Genomic DNA, 26,592 nt, shown 5'->3' on the forward strand with positions numbered 1-26,592 from the left:
GACCTCTTTCGGCTGCTTTAAAGGAGCTTCAGCAACCTGCATGTTCACAAAAATATGTGACAAACAAATGTTTGGTATTTTCTTTTGTTACACACTGAAATATCTCCAAAGAAGCCCATGCTGAGTAAAATGCTGTTAAAAGCAGGTCCACTTTTCACTCACGGCACGCTTCCATAACAAAACTGAAGTTTAACATTTGCGTTTAAAAATTTGTGATATTAATATCTAAATAATATAAGTGTGCAACAATTTTTTGGTGATAACTATAGTAGAGTCAGAATACAGTGAAGGATGAAATAATCCAAGAATGACTTCACTATGAGGTCTGATTGGACACGTCTCTATTTTTAAACATTGCCAAAAACCAATACCTACATTTCAAACAGTGGTTATCTAAGGTTCCGGTTTCGTTCAGCTAACTTACATAATTTCCAGCAGAGTGTGCTTTATTGTAGATATTAAAGCATGCCGAAGAGGTCCCAGTTGTCCACAAAACTTCCTTTAACTGTTAAATAGCACAGCCTGCAGAGCTCTTGCATAAGGATCCAATCAATCAAGGGCAATTGTTTTGTAGCAACACAGCTTCAGGTGCCTCTAAACAGACCCAAACAAAGATCTGCTTGGGAGAGTTTGTTGAACTTTCTTCTGTCAATGTATGTTTTTCCAATTTAAGTAAGCACCAAACAATCCTGCACGCATTGCTGTTGCAACAGGGTTACTTGGGTTTTCTCATCTAAATGGAATTAGGGCCACCCATGGATGTGCTCATGTTGACAGATTGGTCCAGTTCCTCCAACATATGGTGACCTCTGAACAGGATACCGTCAAAATCCCGGCAATCGTGCTTTTCAAATTCCAAAGCCAGAGTTTACTCCAGTTTACTGGACACGGCACTGATAGGATAGTGTGGCACAACGAGCCAGTTTGTTTGTTTCTTTATATCTTAACAGCAATAGATTATTATTCACGCTGTGATAATCAGAGAAGTGTAGAAATGTTGTACAATAATATTTTTAGTGTAAGAGGAGGAAGTGAGTCCCTTCCTGTTTGAAGTTCAAGCCTCATTTTTGCGCTCCTCACTCACAGGTCATGGTGACCAACGTGACCTCTCTCCTAAAAACAGTGAGGCAGTGGAGGACGAAGCCACTCGTGGGACAAGGGCTCTGGAGGCACCATCGAGTTCATAAAGCAGGAGCTGACAGTAAGTGCAGCTGACCAGGCTAAGCCTCTTCTCCATGGGCTGGTGAGAGTTAAACATTGAGAAGCAGCCTCTCTGCATAGCTGGGTCAGGGATATCTGTGTCTATTATTCTGGACAACACAGGGAAGCTTTTTGTTCTTTCTTTTTTTTTTCTCCCCCCCCCCCCCCCCCTTTTATTATCTGTCCGGCTCTGTTCCTTCTCCGCTCTCAGCCCCTGCAGGTTTTCCCACAGCTCTTATCAGGGTCTGGGTAATGGACACAGCCAGAGTGAGAAATGAAGAAGTTTCAAGAGCTTGTTTTTTATGTAATTTGCGGCTAATCCTTATCAGAGGACCTTTAGCCTCAAGGGAGTCTTACGGAGACACACGGTTCAATGCAAACTCGACAAAGTTCATGTTATTATGCTACCACCGTTTTCCCTCCAATAAACTTGTATAGACTGTGGTCGTTTTCTGTCTGAGCACATATCCCACCGCACGTTTGTGATTCTTGCTCACATCAGGTGTTCCAGTCCAAGGACATCCCCGGACAAATCCACTTCACCCGAGGAGTTCATCCGCAACACAAAGGGCATCACTGTAGCCACAGCCAAAGCCGTGGGCTGCGGCAAACTCCGCGCAGCAGGAGGACGTGATCGCTACTGCCAACCTGAGCCGCAAAGCCATCTCCGATATGCTGACTACCTGCAAGGTGTCAATCCACTTCACCCTGCCAAAGCAGGCCTCACGCGGACAAACACCATCCTGCCAGGGAACATCTGAGCCTGCTGAGAGTTGATATTATCGAGTCAAGTTTATTTCCTGTATACTACAGCGGGAAGTGACACAGTGTTCAAAGTCAGAGTAGAAATCATCTGTCAGGATATCCTCCATCACCGGCCGTGCAGTTTTAGGAACACAAATATGGATCTATGATTGGGCAGTTCAGGCAGTGTTTTCTCACATTTAAGAATCGGTGGCTGAGTTTTAATTAGAGGTGGACCAATTGTAACTTTGAGACTGACTTCAAGAGCTCCACTTTTATGTGAAGCTTTGACCTAAATATCCAGATTTTAGGTGATTTCAAGCTACAAGAGGTGTAGGCAACATCACAATGGAGTCATTTTCAAACTATTTAGCATATTTTAAAAGCATTTTTAGTCCTAAAACAGAAGTCTCCGTAGTTGAACCCTTACAAATGTGTTTCCTCACCTTAACTCTATGGGGCAGATGCTGAAAGCTCTTTGTCGGTAATAATATTTGCAAATATCTGAGATGGTGAACAAGCATTAAGTCAGCATCACGCAATTCAAATCAAATATCATCTTTTTTTAATTAAGTAAAAATCTAAAGGATTGATCGTGGACATGTTTTTTTTACTCTGAAGTAAGTATAGTTTTTATATTTGTATTTGTGTACACTGGATTTAATACTTACAAACTTCAGGCTCACTTCAAGCTATGTTTTTATCTTTTTTAACTTCATCATGTATAACAGTTTGTTAAATATTTTAATGCTATACTAGTTTGTTTTTTTAATCATAAAAGTTATATTTACCTAGTGTGAAGCAAACATCAACACCAGGGAATTAAAAACAAAAGGAAAAACTGGCATAGGGTATTCAAAATGCTTTATGAATCAGAGAAAATGGCTCAAGGATGTTGAAAACACATATTTCTATATTTTGTTAAAAAAGATATGAAAAGACTTAATGAAAGATATCATGGGTAAGCCCCATTACCACCACAAAACCTGGATAATTACATGGTACAGAACACAGCCGAAGTTATTCCAATGTAAACGTCAAAGAATAAACTTCAAATAAAAAATTAAAAGGGTTAATATAATAAAAAAGTGCACACAACTGCTGCATGGTTGTGTTTATAGCTAAAAAGAGGAAAACACAATGGTGCAAATAGCTTCCATCTTCTGGTTCTGACTTCATGAGTCCAGAGCAGAAACTAATAACAGGAGCAAAACAATTCTAAGAAATGGAGGAGATTGCACGTCTTCGTAAATCATGAACTGCGGGAAGTGTCTTTCAAAGAAGACTATTTTCTAACAAAATTCCAACAGCTTCTTACACCTCTTTGCTTTCTCTGGCTCGTGTTGGACATTTTAGTTATTGAGTATTATTTAAGTACTTTAATATTGTCATTAAATGACATTGTTTGCATTGTTTTCCTTACCTTACAGCAAGCTGCACACCATCCTGAAGTGGGCGAGGACTTGAGAGGAAAAGCCTTACAGTATGGCACTGAGTGCACCACCGAATACATCAACCTTCTAGAGCAAGTGCTGCAGGTCTGAGGGTTAAATATGTCACAAATACCTATATGTGTGTGTGTGCACTTAGAAACAAGTTTTATTGAAAAGAAAACGTGTCGGTTTCTATTGAAACCTTTATGGATTACAAAGTTATTCAGGCCTGATTTTCAGGAATCAGATTTATAACAGTGGTGTTATCAGCAAACTTGACTGTGGTGTTTCTGGACTGAATGTGGGAGCAGTCATGAGTGAATGTTGAGTAGAGAATGGGGCTGAGGACACACCCCTGGAGTGTCCCTCAGGATGAGGGTTGTTGCTGTTCTCACCCATCCGGTCGGTCTTTGGTCTGTTTATGTGGAAATCCAAAATCCACCTGCTCGGTGAACCACCCAGGTCTAGGTCGCTCAATTTATTAACCAGTTCATAGGGAATAACAATGTTAAAGACGGAGCTTAAGTCCACAAACAGTATCCCGACGAAGGCGGTGTCCTTCTCCAGGTAGGTCAGGGCTGTGTGGAGAGGTGATCTTACAGCATCCTCTTGTTGACCTGTTTGCTCTGACCTCTGTACGTAAATTGATGTTGGTCATTGTCAGCAGAAAGAGCAGTTTTAATGATCTGAGAAGGTTCTGATCTGAGCATGAATCATTTACATCATTTTCTCTCAGGTGCTGATGTCCATTTGCACACGCTTTAGCTACTCTGGGTGTTGCTTGTACAATCATGCATATTGCATTTCTCTTCTCACATCGTTGTGTAAATGGGCTGCTGTGTTTCCTCTGTTCTACTTGAATATTCTCACTTTTATCTGAATATGACATATCCGGTAATTGCGCAATACTCATTATGTTTTTATTTTAGCCTTTCTGATTAGTTCATTCCCTGTTGCTTTAGAACTAACATTGGATTAGCTTATTTTTCATTACTGATATAGTGTGTAACTCTACGGGTGTTTTTTACCACCGTTATGCCAGAATTTCCCCTTTGTGGAACAGCAAAGGTATTTCTCATCCTACGAGTCTTTCAAAAACATTTTGGTGATGATTGGGATGAGAGCAACAAGGCATTCAGTTAGCTTTGCTTTTTTTTCTGTACTGGAGTTATTGTAGCACACGACGCATGAAGAAAATTCATTATTTCTCCACAATCTGTCTTTGTTTAGCCACATTTATCAATGCAAACTTTTCTGAAAGGTTTGAAATGTACGAAAACCGATCTTCTTTCCACTATTGTTTACTTGCTGTGGAACTCATTTTGACGTTCATGTTGCTTTTTGGTCAGAGCATGCCAGCTAATTCATTTTGACACTCATGTCATGTCCATGTTTATTATGAGGTCGATTAAGAGAATTATATTTAATCATATCCATCATAGATCAGATGTTCATTTGTTTTTTTATTTTTTTATTTTTTTATTTTAATCCATGTCATGACCTGGGAGCATAACGTGAGTTGACCTCTTGTTAATGTGCTTTTACAAGTTGCGCTCTCCTTTTTCAGGTGGTACAGAGACCCACGCCGGAGCAGAAGCAGCAGCTGGCCATGCATTCGAAGCATGTGGCAGCCTGTGTGACGGAGCTCGTCCAGACAGCTGAGGCCATGAAAGGTGACACACACATGCGTACACACCCACTCGATTTGCTGATCAAACACTTTTAGTTACGCCGCATAGCTCAGTGCTTTTTAGTCACTAATGCCCTCGTCCTGCCCGTTGTAACATTTTAATGGAGGATTCAGCATTCAGGGGTTTAAGGAACATATGAGAACGTATTGTGTTTTATTAAGGAGAACAAGCTACCATGCAGTCCAGGATACTCAGGTAAATTTGCTATTTGGAAGAAATGAGTAGACACAATGAAGAAGCAAGAGAATTCATGCAGACTGGACAAAGAGTACTTGGAAAGCAGAAGAGTTTACTGATAACCTGAATATGAGCATGCATGCTGTATGTGTCCGCCACATTTATAGGCACCCTAGTCGAGATGTTTTGGTAAATTTTATTGCAGTAGCATAACCCCACATTGGAAAAAAAGACAATTAACATGTTTATATTTTATTAGTAGGGGGAAAATTCACATTAAGAAATAATTGGTTTAATGTAAAAAAAAAAAAAAAAAAAAGTTTGAAACAGTTACCAGAACCCCTGCTGTGAAAACTTAATACAACCCCAGTTATCTAAGCAGCAATTCTGCTACTCAAGGTTAGATCATACTGAGAGAAAATTTCTGCTCCTGCTACATGGAATAAAATGTATTTGAAACTTTAATTTCTTCTAACTTCAGGTGAATTGAAGTTAATTTTAAAGAACAGAAGTGTTTGCTCACTTGGCACTTGTAACTTGAAGTTAAAAAGGGATTTTATTTACGTATTTTTTTGAAATGTGAAACTGTTGTTTATGTGTCTGTGTACTTGGTCTTGTTTATTAGTTATGCTGTATGGTTTTTACTGCTGTCTTGGCCAGGTCACTCTTGGTTTGAATCTCAATGAGTTTTTTCGTAGTAAATAAATTATACTACTACTAAAGGTTTTATTTTCCTTTTTTTTTATTTTGAGTTTATGTTATTGCAATGAAAGATTCATTGAATTTCTTGTGTTTTTTTACACATAGGCTTTTACACGTGAATATTTTTTGTGCTGCATCTGTCAGCTTTTAATTTTAAAATTACTGTAAGACATTATTTTGGTGGCAGTGCAGAGGGAAATTGGACTGAGCCGGATTAGTGTAAAATATTCAGCTTGATGCGAGGCAGGGGTCCTGGTAGGGAGCCAAATGAGTTTGATGAGATGTAAAAACCGCTGACAGGACTGTGCCGATGTTTAAGATTAGTGCAATCCTCCTGCGCTCGCTATGGCGCCGGTGAGTCAAGCCCCCAAACCTGTCAGCATCTCTGATGAAGACGGCTCGCGAAAATCACTTTAGAATATTGAAATCATAGCCATAAGTAATTGGCATGCAAAGTGCTCAAAATGAAGCCTTGCAGGATGGTTGAAGTAGTGTCCGTGCATGCAGCAGTACTGCTTCTGACAGGGCTAATAGATTGTGTTTGGGTGAGAATTAGATTTCAGAGAACAGCCTGACACACAGTGGGGCTATCCACTTCACCTCTCTAATGTCCCATGTGGTCTCTCTTTTTTTCCCTCCTTCCCCCTCTTTCCTTGCTGCCTCAGATGGAGGTAAGTGGTATATGGTGTGTTTTTATACACCAAGATCAACTTTCATCAGGGTTGGGGGGGTGAAGAGTAGACAGCTTGGCGGTTTGGGTGCGGAACAGATTTCCCCAGTGATCGACATAATCTATAAACATCATCCCCATCTGCTTAACCAAGCTGTCCTTGAGCAGCTCAGCTTTATGGACGTTTAAAAACCTATAAAAATGCACACTGATCCATCAGATGTGTTGTTGGTCTATCTTACCTTTATCTCGGTTGGCTTTGAGGCATTATTGTGATACCGAATGCATTTTAGCATCATTTAAGAATGATGAATGGATGGCATAACAGCACTGTTAAATGAAATGGAAATGCAGGGCTGTTGCTTCTGTTTACCTTCAGTGCAAAAAAAAAAAAAAAAAAGGCGGGTGGAGGGGGGGGATAATGCATCAGTAATCCAATGGCTATCGATCTCCTGCAGGATCAGACTGCGTGGACCCCGAGGACCCCACCGTCATCGCTGAGACCGAGCTCCTCGGAGCAGCAGCCTCCATTGAAGCCGCTGCCAAGAAACTGGAGCAGCTCAAGCCCAGGGCCAAGCCCAAGGTAACATGTGCCCCCACTCAACCTTTTTTACACCCACTCAAACCCAAACACACAGCTTTCTGCGATAAATCAGCCGGAGAGATGATGTGGGATGTAGGTAGAGAAAGGTGACGCCGACTTTGAAGTGGAGTCATCTTTTTCAGTAACTGATCTGCTGACATGGAATCATGAAAGGAGAGGATGAGACTGTGTTACACGCACGCAGCATGTTGACTCAGAGAGCTCTTCCAGGGAGCTAACTTACAAAACTTTCTTCAAAGGTTCTCTTGAACATTATTTTGAACCGCATTGCCAGGAGATGTAATTACACAGCTGGGTTGTCAAGCTTATGTTGGATTGGGCTCAAATGTGCGCTGAACTGCTGTGACCCTTTTTGAAAGAGAAATTTTCTGTCCTATTGAACCCATTTCCTTTGTTTTGTAGCGGTGTTTTTCTTCTCCGAACTACCACCACTTCACCTCTCCGCTCACTCCACTGAAGATGTAGCTTAATGCAAAAATGCAAAAATAAGTGAGAATTACTACTACCAAAACTAAATAAAAAAAAAAACTTTTTTTATTTTCTTATTTTCGTCGAGTAAGGCAGCCTTGTCTTTGTGGCATGCTCTGCATGGTTGTGCAGTTTGTTTATCTGTCTCTGGGCATTCTCAGTCTTGTGACTCCAAAGCTTTCCTCCCCTTTTTTTTCATAGTTCTTCCTCTAAATGTGATTATCCGTTCAAGTTATTTCTGTGTGACATTAAAGTATATAACTTTAGGTTGCCATATATTTTCAATAAAGACCATACAAAGCCCTGCTTCATACTATAAACACTATAATTCCCAGGCAGCAGTTTGAATTTAGGAAGACTTTTGTATCTATGAAAGGAGAGCTGGATCAAGGAAAGGCTTTTCATCTTTTATGCGTCAGTAGCTCCCCCTAGTGAGCATATTGAAGACAAGCTCCAACATTTCAAGGGAAAATTTAATTTTTTTTAAACAGCTGAATAGATCTAATTTACATATTTATACAGATAAAGATTATGTGCTTCTATAATTTGTGAGGTGCAGGTCAAGACTAAGACAAAAGGTATGCTGGAACTATGGCAACGTGATAAAGATACAGAGGAAACATTATTTTCAGTGCCTTACAAAAATACTCACATGATCTGAACGTTTTTCATGTTATAACTGCTGATTTTACTGGGATTTTATGTGATAGATCAACAGAAAGCTCTGCTTACCTGGAAGTAAAATGTTACATTATTTCCATTTACTATAATCAGTAAAAATGAGATAAAAAAAAAACTTTGTAGGACCAGCTTTCATTGCAGTTAGAGCAGCTTTTTTTAAGGTTTATTTTTACCAGGGTTGCGCATGTGGAGGTGGAAACTTTTGCCCATTCCTCTTTGCAAAACAGTTCGAGCTGAGTTGATTGGATGGAGAACATCTGTAAACATCATTATTTGAGTGTTGCCACTGTTCCCGTTTGGACATAGGCTGGACTTTGACTGGGTCGTTGTAGCACAAAAATATGCTGTAATCCAAACCATTTCAATGTAAATCTGGCTCTACCTGTGAGCCTCCAAATATTTTGTGAAAATATTGTGAAAATATTCAATATTTTTTATCACTTTTTATAAAGTGAAACTCATTTATAATATAGACACATTACACATAGAGTGAAACATTTCAAGACTTGTTTCTTGTAATTTTGATGAATATAGCCTACAGATAAAGAAAAAAAACAAATTTAGTGTCTCAGATCATTACAATATTATAAAAAGTTAAATTGTGGGAACTCGTATTGTCACAGCCCAGCTGCCGAATTAACTCAAAACACCTGCAAAGGTTTCCTCAGCCCCTGAATGGTCTCCTGGTCTGGGGCGGTAGGCTATACAATCACAGGGAAGACTGTTCACCTGACAGACGTTCAGAAGATTTTAGAGCACTTCCTGATTTCTTCTGCTGACAAGCTTTATGGAAATGCTGATTTTATTTTCCTTGGGACTTACCAACACTCCCTATGGTACCAAAAGCTGATTCAATGAGCATGTTGTTACCGTGCTGACCTGAACTCCATAGAGTTCACGGACCGCTGGGGGCCCGGGGGGTGGGGGGACAGTTTGAGGGCTGCTGCCGTAGACAATCTGTAGGTTATTGTCATGATGTGAGACATCAGATTTAACAATGCAGATAAACTGAAAGCTGCAGTCAAAGCAGCCAGGGCTTCCAACTCAGCAGAGCCACTGGCTGATCGCCTTCATGCCATGAAGCATTGAAATAATAATTTTCAGAAGCCTGACATTTTTGTTCAAAATATCCTTTTTTATAGATCTTATGTAATATCTAAATTTTCAGATACACTGAGTTTTAGGTTCTCCTTATGTGTACTCAGTAATCATCAGAATTAGAACAAATAAAGGCTTGAAATATTTCACTTTACAACTAATTAATCTATATGGTAAGAGTTTATCTTTCTGATATGAGTGACAGAATTTTTTTTACTTTTTCATGGTATTCTAATTTTTTAAATGCAGCTGTGTATTTAGCGTGATTGTCCTGCTGGAAGATGAGTTGAATATTTTGGCATCTTTATTTATTTATCAGTATTTCCATCACCACTGGCCAGCAACTCTCTCTGTGCTGAACAAAGGCCTGCCGACAAAGGTGATGTTCTGTGTTAGTTTTGCTCCACAAATAGCATTTTGTATACAGGCCAAAATAAATCATTTTAATATCATCTGAACAAAGCAACATCAGTTGCCTCCCCTCTATGGCGTTTTGGCAAACTTTAACCAATAATTTATAGCTGTCTTTAAACAACAATGCATTTTTTCTACCCACTTTTTTGTGACCAGATTTTTTAGATTGCATTACTAATCAATGCAACGCCTCCAAAGTTGCCGTGGGCCTCTTGGCTGATTCTCCGATTAATGCTCTTGTTGCCTGGATGGTCAGTTTAGGTGGACAGCCATGTCTTGTTAGGTTTGGAGTTGTTTCAGACTCAGACAGTTTATCTGTGAGATGTTGAAGGCGTGGAATACTTTTTTGTTGCCTACCCCTGCTTTAAACTTTACAATTTTATCTCTTACCTGTCTGGTGTGGTTCTTGGTCTTCCTAATAATGTAAAATCCCAATAAATAGCAATTTGAGATTGAAGAGGAAGACCTCTGCGAGGCTTGGTACATCTGATTCACAAACTAAAAATTGTAAAGCTCTATTAACTATTATCTTTAGAATTAAGACAACGGTATTGCAAAGGGGGGAAAAAACTCATGTGCTGTGTTTCATTATAGCTTAACATCTGTAAAAATATATGCCGTTTCAAACAGATGTTTAGGCTTTATTTATGTTTCCAACAACTGCCTGAGATTTTCTTCTTCCGTTTTACTCCCTCTGCTCTTTTCTCCTTCACACCTTCCTCCCTTTAAGGGCAGACGGCTCTCCTGTTTCCAGCATGCTTCCTCCAAGCCCCCCCCCCCCACCCCCCCCATCCTCCTCCCTCCTTCCCAACTCCCTAAGCCATTGTAGACCTGGAAGCCTTCTCTGCAGGGCTCTGTCTGATATGTTTGATATATTAGGTTGTTATTCAGTCCAACTATATATCAAACATATTCCTACAGTGTCCCGCCCTGTCTCCAGCCACGTGTGCCTTATGTGTTTATGGAGGTCTGTGGTCAATCACATCCTGTTGACTGCTGATGCAGAGAGGGCCATTTGTTAAATGTTCCCGGACTGAGCCTCGGTGATTTTTCATACTGCTCTCCAGTTCATTTGGTGGAAATGGACCGTTAATGTTCACGTGCTGCCTAGAATGCATTGTATCAAGTTTTGATTTATGTCAAAGATAAAAACTGAACATCACTGTACTTTAAAGGAACCGCTATCACTGACTGTCATGTTATCTGTGGCTTCTTGAATTTTAGAAAGACAGATGTTTGGTTTCATCTTTCATGTTTTTTTTTTCATTACTATTGATTGTGTGTAACTTTGTCTTTGCCACTCTCACGCCTAAATGTCCCCTTTGTGTGACAGTACAGGAATTTCTCATCTTAATTAATTGCAGGTTGGGATCTATAACGTTTTGGGGGTTTTTTTTCTCTCTCCAGCAGGCGGATGAGACGCTGGATTTTGAGGACCAGATCTTAGAAGCAGCGAAGTCCATCGCTGCAGCAACCAGTGCTCTTGTAAAATCTGCATCAGCAGCTCAGAGAGAACTGGTGGCACAAGGCAAGGTCAGAGAATAATTCCTCAAATACTTGTGCATGACTACTGGGTTAAAAACAAACCTTGTTGAGATATCTTTGAGATATTTAATTCATTTATGGGTCTTGATATGGTCTGGTCCAGCTTCTGGGTTGGGTCAACACAGCAGGATTATGTTAAGGACCCTATTTGAGCCAGCATACTGGGTCAGGTTTCCACTAAAAATAAAAATAAAATTACAGGTAAAAGTTAATATTGTCCAGCAGTCAATCTTTACAGATTATAAATCACATAATAAAATATTTGGGTTAAACTGTAAGTGTTTTGCTTTTAGGCTTATACTGCTTTAAAATTATGAGATAAAAAGTCAATAAAGACAACATAATGAGGCCTAATAAGACATTTATTGACACTTTAGTTAACCAAGTTCATTCTCATTAATACTAATATTTTACGGCTTGTCTGTAATAACTTTATGACCATTTTTTTGGATAGGGGGTGAATGTTGAATTTAGCTAGCACTAGCTTGTGGTAATTGATTAGCAGGTAAAAAGTTAATGTTACATTAAGTGAAAAAAATTGTTTTCTGGTGTGATTAAAAGTAATTAACTCAGCCCACTGATGTTAGCATTATTATAACCCATTATTTCACCATCTGACCATTTCTTATCTCATCTTCTGGTGAATAAAGCCAGAAAATGTTGACAAATAGTTCAAAATGATGATTTGACGATCTGGTTTTTGATCCAACAAGATAAACCTTGCATTTGTGTTAAAGAAATAACCCGACAGTTTTTTTTCATGTGTAAGATGCTTCTTTTGTTTTTTTTCCTCAGGTGGGATCCATTCTAGCTAATGCGGTAGATGACGGCCAGTGGTCACAGGGTCTCATATCAGCTGTAAGTTTATTTGAGAGGTTACTATATAAATTTGGTTTTACTAAGTGTGGAACTCAGCCAAGTATGAGTGTGACTTTGTTTGTAGGCTCGTATGGTAGCAGCCGCCACCAGTAACCTGTGTGAGGCAGCTAATGCTTCAGTGCAGGGCCACGCCAGCGAGGAGAAGCTAATCTGTTCCGCCAAGCAAGTTGCAGCCTCCACGGCTCAGCTGCTGGTAGCTTGCAAGGTGAAGGCAGACCACAATTCTGAAGCCATGAAAAGATTGCAGGTAACACTGAAACGCGACTTGGTTTCAACTGTGGAGAGATGCATAAATCATACGTGTGATGACTTTATTAACTCCCCGTCTCCAGGCTGCTGGCAATGCGGTAAAGCGGGCTTCAGACAACCTGGTCAAAGCAGCTCAAAAGGCAGCATTTGACAAGACAGAGGATGACAGCGTTGTGGTGAAGACCAAATTCGTCGGAGGCATTGCTCAGGTTGGGGGAAAAAAAAAAATCTATGAATGGATCTTGTGAAGTCTTGGATATAAATCCTCCCGACTGCGTGGTTTGCCCTTTTCCGCTAAATGTTACTGAGCGTTTGCGTTTCTTGCCCATGTATCAAAATGCCACAGTTGTTTTTCTGAAATTGTGATGAGCTCCCACAGATAAAAAGCCCATCAGATCTTTTTCAAAGCTGTTTACCAGGCTTGGTAGACACCAACAACTGCAAAATATCACACCTCAGAAGACTTTGAACTGCATTTCTGTTAGAGCAGAGAATATTCATCTCTGCAAGAGCAAACAAAGATCAACAATATCCAATGAGTGTTTTTATGTCATACTTTCTTTTTGATCCTGATTGGGTTCCTATATCACTAAGATACTCACCATGACTGAACTTAAACTCGTCACTTTCCATCTTGCCAGTATCGTTAACAAACTGGGGGATTTCTGGGTCCCCCCTCTTGCTGTTACCAACTTACACTGTGGATGACCTTTAAAAGCTTGGAAAGGAACTAAACAAATGTTATTTCTCTCTTTCTTTTTACTGCTGTCAGTATATTATTGATTTAAACTACTTGTGACAGCATATCGTTTTTTTTGTGATTTGTCTTTCAAGTGCTATATTGATTTTCCAATACAAAGTGCTGCCATTAGCAATTTCAATTTTATTTAGTTTGGTTTATTTATTTGTTTTCTTTTATTTATACCCTTTTATAGGATGAACATGTCCAAAACATATCCAATGATATCAAATCCAGATTGGTGTAGGTTCAATTGAGGTAAATTAAATTCATCCCAATACAAGCCAATCATAAAGTTTGATTGAGACCTAATTAAATACCCTCTCTTTCTATCCCAATTTCAAAGCAATTAAAAGAAGGCTGATCATTTATGGCAATGTGGTAAAAGATGTCTGTCTAAGGATTCTTTCCCAGTTGCATGAAGTCATTATCTTTGCAGACATTTGTCATCCTTTGCAAGAATTCTGGTTCTGCTGGCATCTGCCAGCAGCCATCTACCATTGTCAGGTGGTTGAGAGGATGTAGACAGAGGAAGTAGCAGAAATAATGCAGGAGCACTGGTCCAGCAACATTTTCTATGGAAAGCAAAAAGAAACATACAGGACACATATTTAATGACAGCAAAAGCTCCATCAGTGACTCCATTCAGGAAAGAGACAGAGAGGCGTTGAGCTAGGAGCACTTTCTTTGGGAATTTTTTTTTACCATTGTTAATGGCAGGCTTTGAGATTGAAGCAGACCACATAAAATCAATTTAAAATGTATATTTCTTCATGTGCACATTAGATCTTCAAGCTCAGGGTAAAAGCTTGTAACTTTAGATGAAAAAACAAGTAAGTTTGTCTTGACTAGTTTTATGTGCTTCTTTATTCCAGTTTGGGTTTAAAAGACTTAATTATGTTCTAAGTTAAAAGGGTAACTCACCCCAAAATAATTTTTTTGCAGATAAATTGTATAAACCGGGCCTAAGGGTGATACGTTAATGTTACTGTGCATTTTTTTCTTATATTTTAATGTGGACTTGTTTAATTCTCCAATAATTGTCTTAAAACTGTCACTGTGTTGCCCTCTCAGGGTTGAACGGTGGCTATTGCAGTTGAATTTTCCTATTGGTTCTAACAATACATGCTTTGGTCATCATAGCCCTGCATTTAGGGGGTGAAAATCCTCCACCTCAAAAGACAGTTCTGTGGCAAAAACACCAGATGTTGCTCTGGTCCCTCCATGTTTTAACAGGTCACTTTCCCTCTTCCTGACCGCAGCAACGAGCACCGCTTAAAACTCCTCCCTCTCATCCATGTTTTTTGAAACCGCCCATTTTTTTTTTTTTTTTTTTTTTTTTTTCAATATGTACCTGGGGGCGGAGTTATGCAGGGCGCGTTACACTTTAACAACTAAATTGCTATTATACCAAAGTCAGCCAAGTTTGACTTCTATACTCTCATTGTTGTTGAGGTAAAATTGTGACATAGAAATGAATAAAATTTACACGAGGCACCTGGCGAGAGCAGGTGCACCTGTAAACGGAGGACTTTTAAACACATTTTTTGGATAAGTGCCGGTTCCCATGAGCTGTCCTTGATCTTCTCAGATTATCGCAGCCCAGGAGGAGATGTTGAGGAAGGAGCGAGAGCTGGAGGAGGCTCGGAAGAAGCTGGCTCAGATCCGACAGCAGCAATACAAATTCCTGCCCAGCGAACTGAGGGAGGACGAAGGCTGACTAAGCCTGCGGGCGAGGAGGCTGATGTGCAGATGACAGCCTCTCCTGAACAGGAGACGATGCGGATGTACCATCGCCCGCTTTGCTCCGACGGCACTAAAGACTTTATTCAGCACTTGAAACAGGCCTGTTTGTCGACAAGAACAAGTGCCTGTGCTTTGTAGTGTACTTGTTTGAGTGTAAGTGTGTGTGATGTGTTTGTCAGTGAATGGCTTCAACATTCAGACTTTAATATAAGGAAAGTTGTTATTGTGAGCAAACAGAGAGAAATTGATAGTTATTTTCAGTGTGGGTATTAGTGCATCACGAGCATTAACGACTGTTACCGGCATGAATCAAAGATCTTACAAAGGCTAAATCTCTGACTAATAACAGAACGTTATTTAACTGTTTAGAGAATATGATGAAATTGATGTTTTGAAAACAAAGGTTTGTAGCTTACGTTTTATATGGAAAATTCCTCTAAGGATGATCAAAAAGCAGTAAAGGCAATGCCTGTTTTAACAGTGGGCTTGCATGCACCATACTCTTAACACATATCAATAAAGCTACTAACCAATACCAATAGAGCATTACAGTTCAAAAAGGCTCCTGTATTAGAGTAAAACATTTAGTCTATGGAGATTGGAGTTAAAACAATATATTTTGTCATTAATTTTATCTAAACTAAGGTGTTCTTGATGCCAAACTCTAATTGGTTTACAGTGAACTGGGTAAAGAGATAACATAAGAAAAATGCATTGATCCATGCTATCAATTAAAGCAAATTTCTATGAAAAAGAAAGTAGTTTTATTTAGATATTCTAATCTAAATGTGACCAAAAATGTCTTGCTGCTTGTACGATATTGCACTCGAAGGATCTGATTTTTTTTTTCACCTAAGATAAAGAGAACTGTGTAAAGTTATAAACAGTATTATTCCATTGTTTGACATGTTTTGTTTTTTTCTCTTGCTTTCATATGGATGTAAATTTCACCCACTTCCTCAAACCAGATTTAGTTCATGTGTCCCTTGTATTCAAACAGGGTTCCTTCACAGTCTTCTGGTGCAGTTTTGAATCTGATTGTAGTATTTTTCAGATCTGGACAAACATGAAAGAGAAAATTCTATTGCATTCACAAAGTCACCATAGTGTCTGCTATTCTTTTTTCATGTACCACCTCCATGGTTGAGTTGAGCATTTTAGGTGTGGTAGATGTAGGAATTTCATGGACAGATGTTACTCAGGTGATGGAACAAGTAATATGGATAAACTTTGAGATTTTTTTTAGAACATAAACTCATTTGGGAAATGGCAGAGAAGTTGCATGTTCCTTACTGTCTCACGTACTGGCAGTTCTAGTCTGAAGTTCACATGCACTCACTAGGGATGGATGTCATATTAATTTTAGCTTTGTACTTACTGGTTTGAGCCCTTCTTCTTTCATGGTCAAGTAATGATACAACAAACAACACAGATTTTCCAAAACAAGAAAGAGAGACAGAAGGTAGAATTTATCGTTGGGCAAAATTATACATACAACAAGGTCCTGGCTAACTTGTGGCAGAATATGTCATAACTTGTTTTATAAGGCTGAAACACACCAAACCATCCGATCTGTCCGATCTAATGGAAAATTGCACCGCAGCAGTAGATAAGATTGAAGTAAATAATGGACCGGCTTGAGGTCTTCTGTCACTGTACTGCTTTAGCCTGGCCGGCCAGACTGATTTACGTCATAAACACGGTATATGAGTGTGAAAAGCCGCCAGCAGAGCGGGACCAACAAGGTCAACAGAAACAGGTTAGAACCAATCGACAAGACGCAAACTCCAAGTAACGCGCTCTGTTCCAGCTCATTCAGTACATAATAAAGGGCATCAACAAAAGGAAACACCTGGTCAAATAAATAAAGAGGCCAACATTAATATAATGTTTATGCTAAAAAATGAGTGGATGTAAAATCTCTCTTGCAGATTTAGATTTAAGATTATTCTCATTCAACCAAAATAGATTTTGTTTCAAGTAGGAATTCTCTCAAAAGATAATAAAATAATGTAAAGGAGCCTCCGTTTTGAAAGAATGTGATCTATTTTTATTTCCATTATTTCCACCCTTCTCAATAATCAGTACGAAATCTACAGCAATCAAACCCTTCTTAAAATATCTGACAAGCTTTTTGCATCTCATAGCCTGTATGTAGAGGATTTGTCTTTGGTGATGAGCTCCAACTCTCTAAGATTAGAAGGCCTCCTTGCCATCACCCTAATCGTTAGCTCCTTCCACACATTCTGGAAGGATCACTCCAAAACAGTAAAAAAACTTCTATTAAAAAGTAAAAAGTTGGTCAAATTAAAAGATCACTTTCAACCTAAATCTGTGTGGGGTGTGAATACTTTTTGACATTAACCGTTTACATTAAATATGGTCTGAAGATTGACCAAAACATGTGGAAAGTTGTGTCAGGAAAATGTTGGAGTTGAAATTGAAAGGAAAAGTGTGCAGGAACCCTGATCTAGACACTCATATCCATTTTCCCCCAGACACTGTCCTGTCTTTCTAATGTCCCTTTATATATTTAGACTCTGTCTATGGAAATGAAGTACGGAGGATACTACAACGAGGTGGTGTTGAGTTGTTGCCGTTATTGGGTAGAAAATAAGCTCTTTACAAAGGTATTGGGCCTCCAGCTCTGGAATAAATTGAGCATATAATTTTCACATCTTTTATGTTAAAGATAGCAATTTAAGGCCTCCATCACATTTCGTATTTATAAGGAAATAGCTTCTAGTTCCTTTCAAAGAAACTGAGGTTATTTTTGTCTTTATCAAAATAATGAATTACACATGTTTTAAATTTACTACTGTCCATCTCCTCAGTGTGTCCATGCTCGTGTCGTGTCTGCATCGTGTACTAGTGCCTTACTTGAGTCTGCGCTGCAAGCAGCTGAACATCAGGCTGGCTGGGAGCCTGCGCCTTCTCCTCTCTGGGTCAGAAACATTATGCCCGTCTAACAGCGAGATTTTTGCCATACTGGTGGCCTATACCTGCCGGCAGTGTTATAGTGCTGATGTTAAAGGGCATCCGTGGATACCTTTAGGGTTTAGTTACTAACACTACACTGCATTCAGTGAGCATGTGGCTACATGTATCGGAGGTGATGAAATTCTTTAAATTCACTTAGCCCAATCCCACTAAAATGTTGAGCTGAGAAACTTCTTTGTTCTTGTTGCATTGTCTAAACCACTATAAAAAATGTTTTTCTTTGTTAATGTAAGACTTATCCTGAAATATACTGTTCAGCAGACGTGTCTGAGTATTACTGGAATAGAATAAGAGTCGCCATCTCTGTTATAAATAGGTGTTGTGCTTTCTTTGACAGACTGCGTCGGTTGTATCATTTGATGCTGTATGTACAATATTTATCTGGTCACAAAAGTATTTTTTGTATTCACTAAAAGTAAAAATAAAAAAAAAAAACGTTTTAAACAACCAGGTTTTTTTTGTTTTTTGGTAAACAGATTTATGAAGTTGCATGCATTTCTAGATGTTTGCATCCTTAAGTACTCATACTTCACAAATCAGACCACAATATTCTTTTATAATCTTATCCCAGATCAAAAAAACTTCACTTTACGTCTCATTGCAACCACAAACTTTATTTTATTTTATTGGGATTTGATGTGTTAGACCAGGGCTTTGCAACCTGTGGCTTCGGAGCCACGTATGGCTCTCTTTAGGCCCTCCATAGTGGTTCCTAATGACTTTGGCCAGTGATATAATCAAACTGAGCACTACTTTAAATATAGAAATGGAACAGGAAAGCAGTTTCAAAGCTAGATTGACCCATATTACTTTTTTATCCACCAAAAAATTGGAAATTGTATGTTTTTTGTCATTAATTAGGCAATCTTGTGAGACCCTTTGTGAGTTTATGATTTATAGACCCCTTTTCTTAAGAAATACTGCTTTGCTTATATCATTAAAATGTTGTGTTTAGTATGTTTACCAAGTAAAATATTTATTCCAGCGTTTTCAGTCAAAACAATGTTTGAATCTTTGTGGCCCACAAGTTACAACTAAACATTTTGGCAATAGTGTACTTACTTTAACATCGCTATTGTAGAGAGTTATGCAGCATTTAATTCATTGCAATAAAACTTTATATGTCCACGAGGGGAAATTCAAGGGCTCAGTGAAGCAGCACAAATGTGAACGCATAAAAAAAACATTACAAAAGACAAGAATCGTAATATAAGTGGTTAGCAATTAAATTAAAAAGCTGCATCAAAAAGAAATATTTTTTGCAATGTATGGAAACGCAAACATACCTTACATACAGCCTGCAAATTTACACATTTATGCAGAAACATATGCATGAATACATACATGAATACATACATGAATATACATTACTTACATGTGCATAAATATGGAGGATAGGAGGGTTAAGAGTTAAAAGGAGTAGAGCTTTAGAAACAAAGGTAGCCCTTCTCTGGAATTTTTTATAGTATTGTACTGTGACAACCATGGTTTGGACTATGTAGCAGCCAGAGTCTGTACCCAAGAAAATTTTCCTTTAGGACAATAAAGTTCATCATCATCATCATCATCATCATCATCATCATCATTCTCTTCTGTGTCCTGCAGCACTGGGCCGGGGAGTCGGCGTTTGGAGTGCAGTCACTGAAAGGAACAATGAAGAGGATGTGAGGGACCCTTAATTATCCTGTGTGCTAAGCTGCATGTTTGCTCGTCACATAGAAATGATAAGTTCCTTACAGGTAGTCCAATCATCTAGGGGGTTTCTGTGCTGCAGGCTGATGGAGTGGAACCAGCCCATACCAGAGAGTGTGAAAGAATAGTAGAGCACCAGTTAAATGTTTTTTTCCTGACCCCAAAGGAATTGAGCTTCATAAGGAGGTATTGTGGTTGCTGCCATTTCCTTAGAATAAGATCTGTGTTGGAGAATGGAGCGCTGGGTGACCACCACCGTTGACTTCTTCGCTGTCATCGTAGGATGCAGAAAAGAGCAGGTATGCAACACGGTAGATTTTGCAGCCACGGTAAGGGGAAATGGCCAGAGGTGCTCCGCAGGCTGATTTGCACTTGGGGCACGGACCTGTTCTCAGTGAGATGTTTACAACTCTGGATCTTGTTTTCTAATCTAGTCATGCTTTGAACACAGCTTGTTCCTGACCTGTCTGCTGTGTTTCTTGGTCGTCATTTGTTTACTAATGTTCTCTATCAAGCCTCTGGGCCCTTCCCAGAACAGCTGTATGAGATTAAACATAGATAAATCTATAAGTTGACTTCTGAAAGTATTAGTTGCTTAGGATTTATTTAGCAGTGTTGGACTAAAGAGGGACAAAAAATATCCATGCCATACCTTTCTGCTTTTTGTAAAAACTTTTGAAAATCACTTTGGGAAAATTTTCCCTTAAATTCACAACTATGCCCTACATTTTGTTAAAATAATAAAATACCTTGATGTTTGTCTTTGTAACATGAAAAGCTGAAACAGTTTAAGGGACATGAATGCTTCTAGCTCACATTTGTCTAAGTAAATAGACATTGCATTCTTGCCAGCAGATGTCAGCATTGCCCTTTATAGCTCAGTCAGAAGCAAAGCGAATGTTTGGAAAAGTATATTCTTGTGGGAGGATTAGCAGAAGTTTGCCAGACCAAATAAGGAATTTGTGGATTTGCTTTTTTTTTTTTCCACCCTAAGCGTCCCAGCCCAGACTTTGAAGTATGCACAGATCCCCATTCAGATGTTTTGGTCAAGAGGGAGAGCTCACATTATTTTGCTCATGGACATACCATTGCAAACAGCAAAATTAGTTAAGTGATTATTTTCTGCACACTTCTGGGTGTCACAGGCTATCAGACAGACCCAATTTTTGTCGCGTGTTCGTACGATGGCACATTTACTGTAGCCCATCGTCTCACTGTGTCAGAAGCACATTGGTGCAGAAAGAATGCACCAAGGATGTATGTCCGCTACATTTCCCTGCCGTTCTAATGAAGACCATATTTGGCTCTTTGAATGTTTTGGTCTCATGGCTGCACAGTAGGGAGGGGAAACTGAGGCCATGTGTGTTAAGAGAGAATACCCATCTTTTTCTCACCCCTCTTTCTGTGGCCCTCAGCCTCTCATTCCACAAGACTTTTGTCGGCTTAACTACAGATCTGCACTGAGCTCTCCCATTCACCTTATTGATTTTGCTGTCCAACTTTAAGATTTTCTGACAATTACTGAGGCTGGCACTGATTTACTGGAAATATTACAGCTATCTTTTCCAAATGTTTCATTTTCAAACAGAAATAAAGATATGTTTTGGAGGTTTTTGAATAGACTGCATTTTTCTTCATCTCATCAGCCTCGTGTGCATTTCTTAAACTGTTCTCTATTATTTGGAAAAGACTGCACATAAAGTAATATCCCTTTGTATGAACTCAACTTATAGTTTGTTAGTTTGCTGTGGGAGATGTCACACTCTGTAGTGTTTTCTTAAGCTATAATGCATTAAAAAACATTTAGTTGATGTATTATTTTACGTCATATGTTTGTTTGTTTTTCAAAGTTCGTGTTATCATCATTATTTGTATATTTATTGCCACAACAGGGCAATAAGACAAACACATGGGAACCAGAAAATGTTAGGAAACAAAAGAAACTTTATGGTTTGATGAATAACTCAACAAATGTTGGTCACAGCAGCTTTGGTTTATTGCAGAGATAATTGAGATTCATATATATATATATATAACAGCTGAAAACAAGTCAGGAGCAAAACCTACTGAGAAGAACAAACAAAAATTTTTTCAGGGTGAAGGTGTGGGATAGAAAACACCTGAACACCACCAGTTTACCTAAAACGTCATAGACTTGTATACAGCAATTATCAAAATACTTATTGTTGAGTCTAATATGACAAATACAAATTTGGAATGCTTGTAATTTTGATTCTGTCTTTTATTGCTGTCAAACTAACAGTTACAGTGCCTACCAAAGAAATTTTTGCCTTTTGAACTTTTCCCAGATTTTGCTGCGTTACAGCCACATACTTTTTTGTATTTTATTGGTTCAACGTGAAAGACCATCACAGAGTAGTGCATACTTGTGAAATTAGAAGAAAAACTATACTATTTTCAAAATATCTGCCGATAACATGTAAAAACGAGTGTCACGCTTTTGCATTTAGCCCCTTATTTCAATAAATTAACAGTGCAATCATTTGCCTTCAAAAGTGACCTAATTAGTAAAAAAAGTGTATGTTTGCCATTTCCCTTACATGGAGGCAAAGGCAGTGCAGGATGCATCAATAAGAAGATGATCTGGTCAGAAAAGACCAAAAGTAAACTTTTTGGCCTGTGTGTAAATATTATTCGTGGCAAAAAGTGGTAATACACATCTCTAAGGACACCCATCCTACTGTTAAACATGGGGGTGGCAGAATAATGTGATAACGTGTTAACACATACATGAAATACATTGCTGTTTTTGGTTGTAATGTGTCAAAACGTGGGAACATTCAGAAGGCATGAATTCTGTTGCAAGGCAAAGTTGATACCTTATGTGCAGCGGTAACTAAGACGTAATAACAAGAGTGAGTCATTTGATTTTTTTTCTATGCCTGCATTAATTAGGAAAACAGTAATGTCTTTTACTTCATCTTTTTCTGACCCATTTGCTTCACAAAACTGGCAAATAATTCAGTCTCCAGAAGTGCAAAACATTTGTAAAGATGCACCATAAAAGACCAAGAGGTGTAGTTCCAATAAAAAGTAGCGGCCACACCACACTTTTCAGATTTGTATTCGCAAAAAAGGCTTGAAAACATGTCAAACTCATAACTAAACAGTTTTAGTTATTTTAGTTTAGAACTTTTGTGCTTTCTTTGTTCATTTGCAAACCTTTGACATGATTTAATAAACATGATTTAATATAATTAACATAATTATATGACACTGATACTGTGCTGACGTTAAGTGCCCATGTTTAATATCTCGCATGAATTGAGGCTTCAGAACCAGATTTAAGGAGTTCTAAAAAGCCACACTATGCAGACATAAACATGCATTTAGCTAAAAACTTTACTTTGCAACTAGATGACAATGGAGCCGATCTACACTTTTACCCCTTATTTAAATGCTTTAGCAAGGCAGAGCAAACAAGTTCTAGTTTCATTACACATGAATGATGCCCATTGGGATTTAAGTGTTCATCTGTTTTTTTCTGCTCTTGTGAAAGGTTTTAATAGCTGTGTTAAAAACAAATTTTGCATCTGGCAAAGAAAATCTTTAAACAGGCAGAAAGTTTGCAATACTATCAGTCAAAGTGCAGAGAAATGGAGAGAGCTGGAGGAGAAAGTGAGTTTTTTTTTTTTTTTTTTTAAATGCTTGTCAGGAAGGACGTTGTGGTTTTAGGGCTGGGCCATTTTTCTCTCTCTCCCTTCTCATTTTCTTTGGTCTTTTGTGCACACAAGAAAAATCTAACCCTTTTCTTGGGCCAATCTTTGGGCAATGTCAGGAATGTTCCCCTTGCTTCCTTGATGAAATCTCCCCCAAACACACACCTGCTAAGATTTTTTTTTTTTATGTTTTCAGCAAAAATCTTTTGGATATCCCCCTGCCCAGAATGTGCTGCAACCCATACCTATTAGTAGCCTGTACCGAAAACAAGTAAAGTTTTTAAATCAGTTTGTTCAGTAGTTGTGCCAAGCACAGCAACTTTCAGATTGCTCAAGATAGTGGAAACCAGCATTGTGTGCTGAAACTTTAGGCTGTCCTCCATTTTAAACGGATGTTCTTATTGGTTCAAGCCCAAAACTTGCATGGTTGGACGGAGGAAAATTGCCCTTAAATCTTGTTTTCTTTAGCTTTGTTCTTTTTGTTCATGTTACCAGTTGTGGTTTTTCCGATATGAGCAACACGGCTTACTGGCCAGGACAGCACAGCCTTTGGAGCGGTGCAAGAACTGTGGCTGCCCGATCAAACTTTCTGTTCCTTACTGTCATATTTACTGCATGTTTACTCAGCAGCAAATGGTTGTCCTCCAAGTTGGTATCTCGTCCATAGCTTCTGATACCAGATTAAATAAAGGGCTATTTCACTGTTTGTTTGATTGTTTTCAGAAAACATTAATTGTATTTGATCAGGTCTAGTTTAAACAAACGGATTGAATTTAAGGAAAGAAATTTCCATTGGCTACATTTCATTTAAGAAGACTGAAGTCCATATGTCTGAGAATAAATCAAGTAAAAGTAACATCTAAAAGACATTTAAAGCAATAGGCTTTGTTAAGTTCCAAATAGTATTTAAAATATATTTAAGCAACTAAATTAGTTAAATTGTGACAAATTATTAAGAATATTTTACTCATCTGGTCTGTCTTTCCATGTAACTAAAGATAAGAACTAGCTTGAGTTTGAGGCATAAAATGTTATAAAATGGTGATAAACCATTTAAATCTAAACTAATAAGGTGGCTTGTTAACCGTTTTCTCTCACATCTGCTGCTACAGTGTATCATCCATTAGCAACGGCTGCTTCAGAAGAACCTCAGCTTGCTGGCAAGTTTGATTCTAGCATTAGCCCTGTTGCTAAGCTGGCAGAGCTGTAAATGTTACTGGAACAGTAATAGTCTACCCATGGCAGCATTTGTGCCTTTTTGCAAGTGCATTACAGCTGTATTTTAAATATTTACCAATCAGCATGGGTCTCAACATGCTGACTTTATAAATGAAGCAACTATTGTTATTGCAATTATGCAATAATCGTCAGGTTTAGCACTTTGTGTTTATGTGAACACACTGAAATGGTGTGGGCAGAAAATGTTCTTTAAAAGGCAGAGGAGCAGAAACTCTGTGGGACACAGCAGTAAATTACGACATGGTTTTGCAGAAGTTAGTGAGGTCATTGTATCTGCGAATGCCTGTTGTTTAAGCATATTTACATACCACTCTTCTGTGTGCTGTGAGACGCAGGGCTTCCTAACATAAACCTGGAAGACAGCAGCTGATGGATCTAAGAAAATCCTTTCCGTAGCTCTTGAACACTATGACTATTTTAGGTCATCGGTAAGATTCTCCCATTATGTCGATGCTGCATCCTGTCCGGCTTCCGACCGTGGAGAGACTGATTCTCTGTTGTTTTTGTCTTGTAAATCTAAGAGATTACAGCAATATTGTGTTTCATGGGGGTAATAATTGCAGGTTCACAGTTTGTACTTAGGATTCAGTTAGATACCTTTTTTGACAAGTTGCACGCTTTATTCATAAGTCGTAAATCCCTATACAGCCATGAAAATGCCACACAACAGGGAGTATTTCATATGGGGTCTCCTTGAAGTAGATCCCGCCATTCCCAAATGCTAACAGGTGAGAGCTGCGGCTATGTGTGGTGTAGAAATGCGAGTTGCAGACACCATCTTCTTCTGAGTGACGCTGTTTGCTGTCTATTTCCCCACATGATAGCACAGCAGCTCCTTCAGTCATCATGTAAAGAAGGCACAGTATTTCTCAGTCAGCAGTGACAGCACGGCTATATTGGGACCGAGCTGAGACTTAAAACTCGGGTGCTAATTTTGGACAGCTCCACAAGTAACATAAGAAATATCTATTAAATCTAATCTCCCTAACGCCAAACACATTTATCCAAGGTCAGGTTCTTTCTTAGGGGTTTGCTCTGATTTTTGTTCACTTTGTTCACTGTTGAAAATGTGCCAAGAACTTGTTGTACAACAGAGAAGCTGCCTGTCTTCGTTTGTTCTGCCAAAATGAGCTGATATGAATGTTCTCATTAGATTTTAGCAGCCTAGAATAAGATTAAGCACTCTTTAAATTAACCTCCTTTGTCTTAATAAGGAGATTTTCTTTTAGACATGTCAAGTGTCAGAAAGAGAAGAAAACATTTGGCACATTTTCCTTTCTCAGTTCTCCTACCCACCCAGAATTTAAACACTTACAGTTTTCTTTTTTTTTTTAAATCAACATTAGCACCAGATTTAATAAGATTATTCAGTGTATGGACTATTAAAATAAATATTCACTGTGACTCCGTCCATGAGGGCTGCACAGTGGCGCAGTGGGTAGCGCTGTTGCCTTGCAGCAAGAAGGTCCTGGGTTCAAATCCAACCCTGGGCCTTTCTGCATGGAGTTTGCATGTTCTCCCTGTGCATGTGTGGGTTCTCTCCGGGTACTCCGGCTTCCTCCCACAGACCAAAAACATGACTGTTAGGTTAATTGGCCTCTCCAAATTGTCCTTAGGTGTGAGTGTGTGTGTGAATGGTTGTTTGTCCTGTTTGTCTCTGTGTTGCCCTGCGACAGACTGGTGACCTGTCCAGGGTTTACCCCGCCTCTCGCCCAGTGAATGCTGGAGATAGGCACCAGCAACCCCCGCGACCCCATGAGGGATAAGCAGTTTGGAAAATGTATGGACTCCGTCCATTTTTATTTACTTTTATCTTTGACACTGAAGTATTTTTCATGGATCTCAGATTGTTTTTTGAATGGGTTTGAAAATGATGATGCAATTCTGAGACAAATATGGAAATATGAGAAAGAGATATGTGCAACAAGTTACTTGATATAG

At 38.8% G+C, this 26,592-nt stretch overlaps 1 protein-coding gene across 2 annotated transcripts; it reads left to right on the forward strand.

The window, feature by feature from the left end:
- Positions 1-1,807: 1,807 nt before the first annotated feature.
- Positions 1,808-15,660, forward strand: LOC118561168 (talin-2-like). 2 transcript variants are annotated; one of them, XM_036133093.1, is made up of 10 exons: positions 1,808-1,890; positions 3,375-3,482; positions 4,945-5,050; positions 6,613-6,618; positions 7,076-7,200; positions 11,290-11,415; positions 12,223-12,285; positions 12,371-12,553; positions 12,639-12,764; positions 14,886-15,660. In XM_036133093.1, the coding sequence occupies exons 1-10, from the start codon at positions 1,873-1,875 to the stop codon at positions 15,012-15,014; spliced, it is 990 nt and encodes a 329-aa protein (XP_035988986.1). In that variant the 5' UTR covers positions 1,808-1,872; the 3' UTR covers positions 15,015-15,660. The 2 variants fall into 2 exon arrangements, with proteins under 2 accessions (XP_035988986.1, XP_035988987.1); XM_036133094.1 differs by lacking the exon at positions 6,613-6,618.
- The last annotated feature ends 10,932 nt before the right edge of the window (positions 15,661-26,592 follow it).

The sequence above is a fragment of the Fundulus heteroclitus genome, unplaced genomic scaffold (assembly GCF_011125445.2).
Source record: "Fundulus heteroclitus isolate FHET01 unplaced genomic scaffold, MU-UCD_Fhet_4.1 scaffold_572, whole genome shotgun sequence".
In the NCBI taxonomy this organism is placed as follows: domain Eukaryota; kingdom Metazoa; phylum Chordata; class Actinopteri; order Cyprinodontiformes; family Fundulidae; genus Fundulus; species Fundulus heteroclitus.

Excerpts from the sequence above, each read along its gene's own strand:
- LOC118561168 (XM_036133093.1), top strand. Across the intron at positions 12,286-12,370 it reads CACAGGGTCTCATATCAGCT|GCTCGTATGGTAGCAGCCGC; the intron begins GTAAGTTTATTT and ends CTTTGTTTGTAG. Across the intron at positions 12,765-14,885 it reads TCGTCGGAGGCATTGCTCAG|ATTATCGCAGCCCAGGAGGA; the intron begins GTTGGGGGAAAA and ends TGATCTTCTCAG.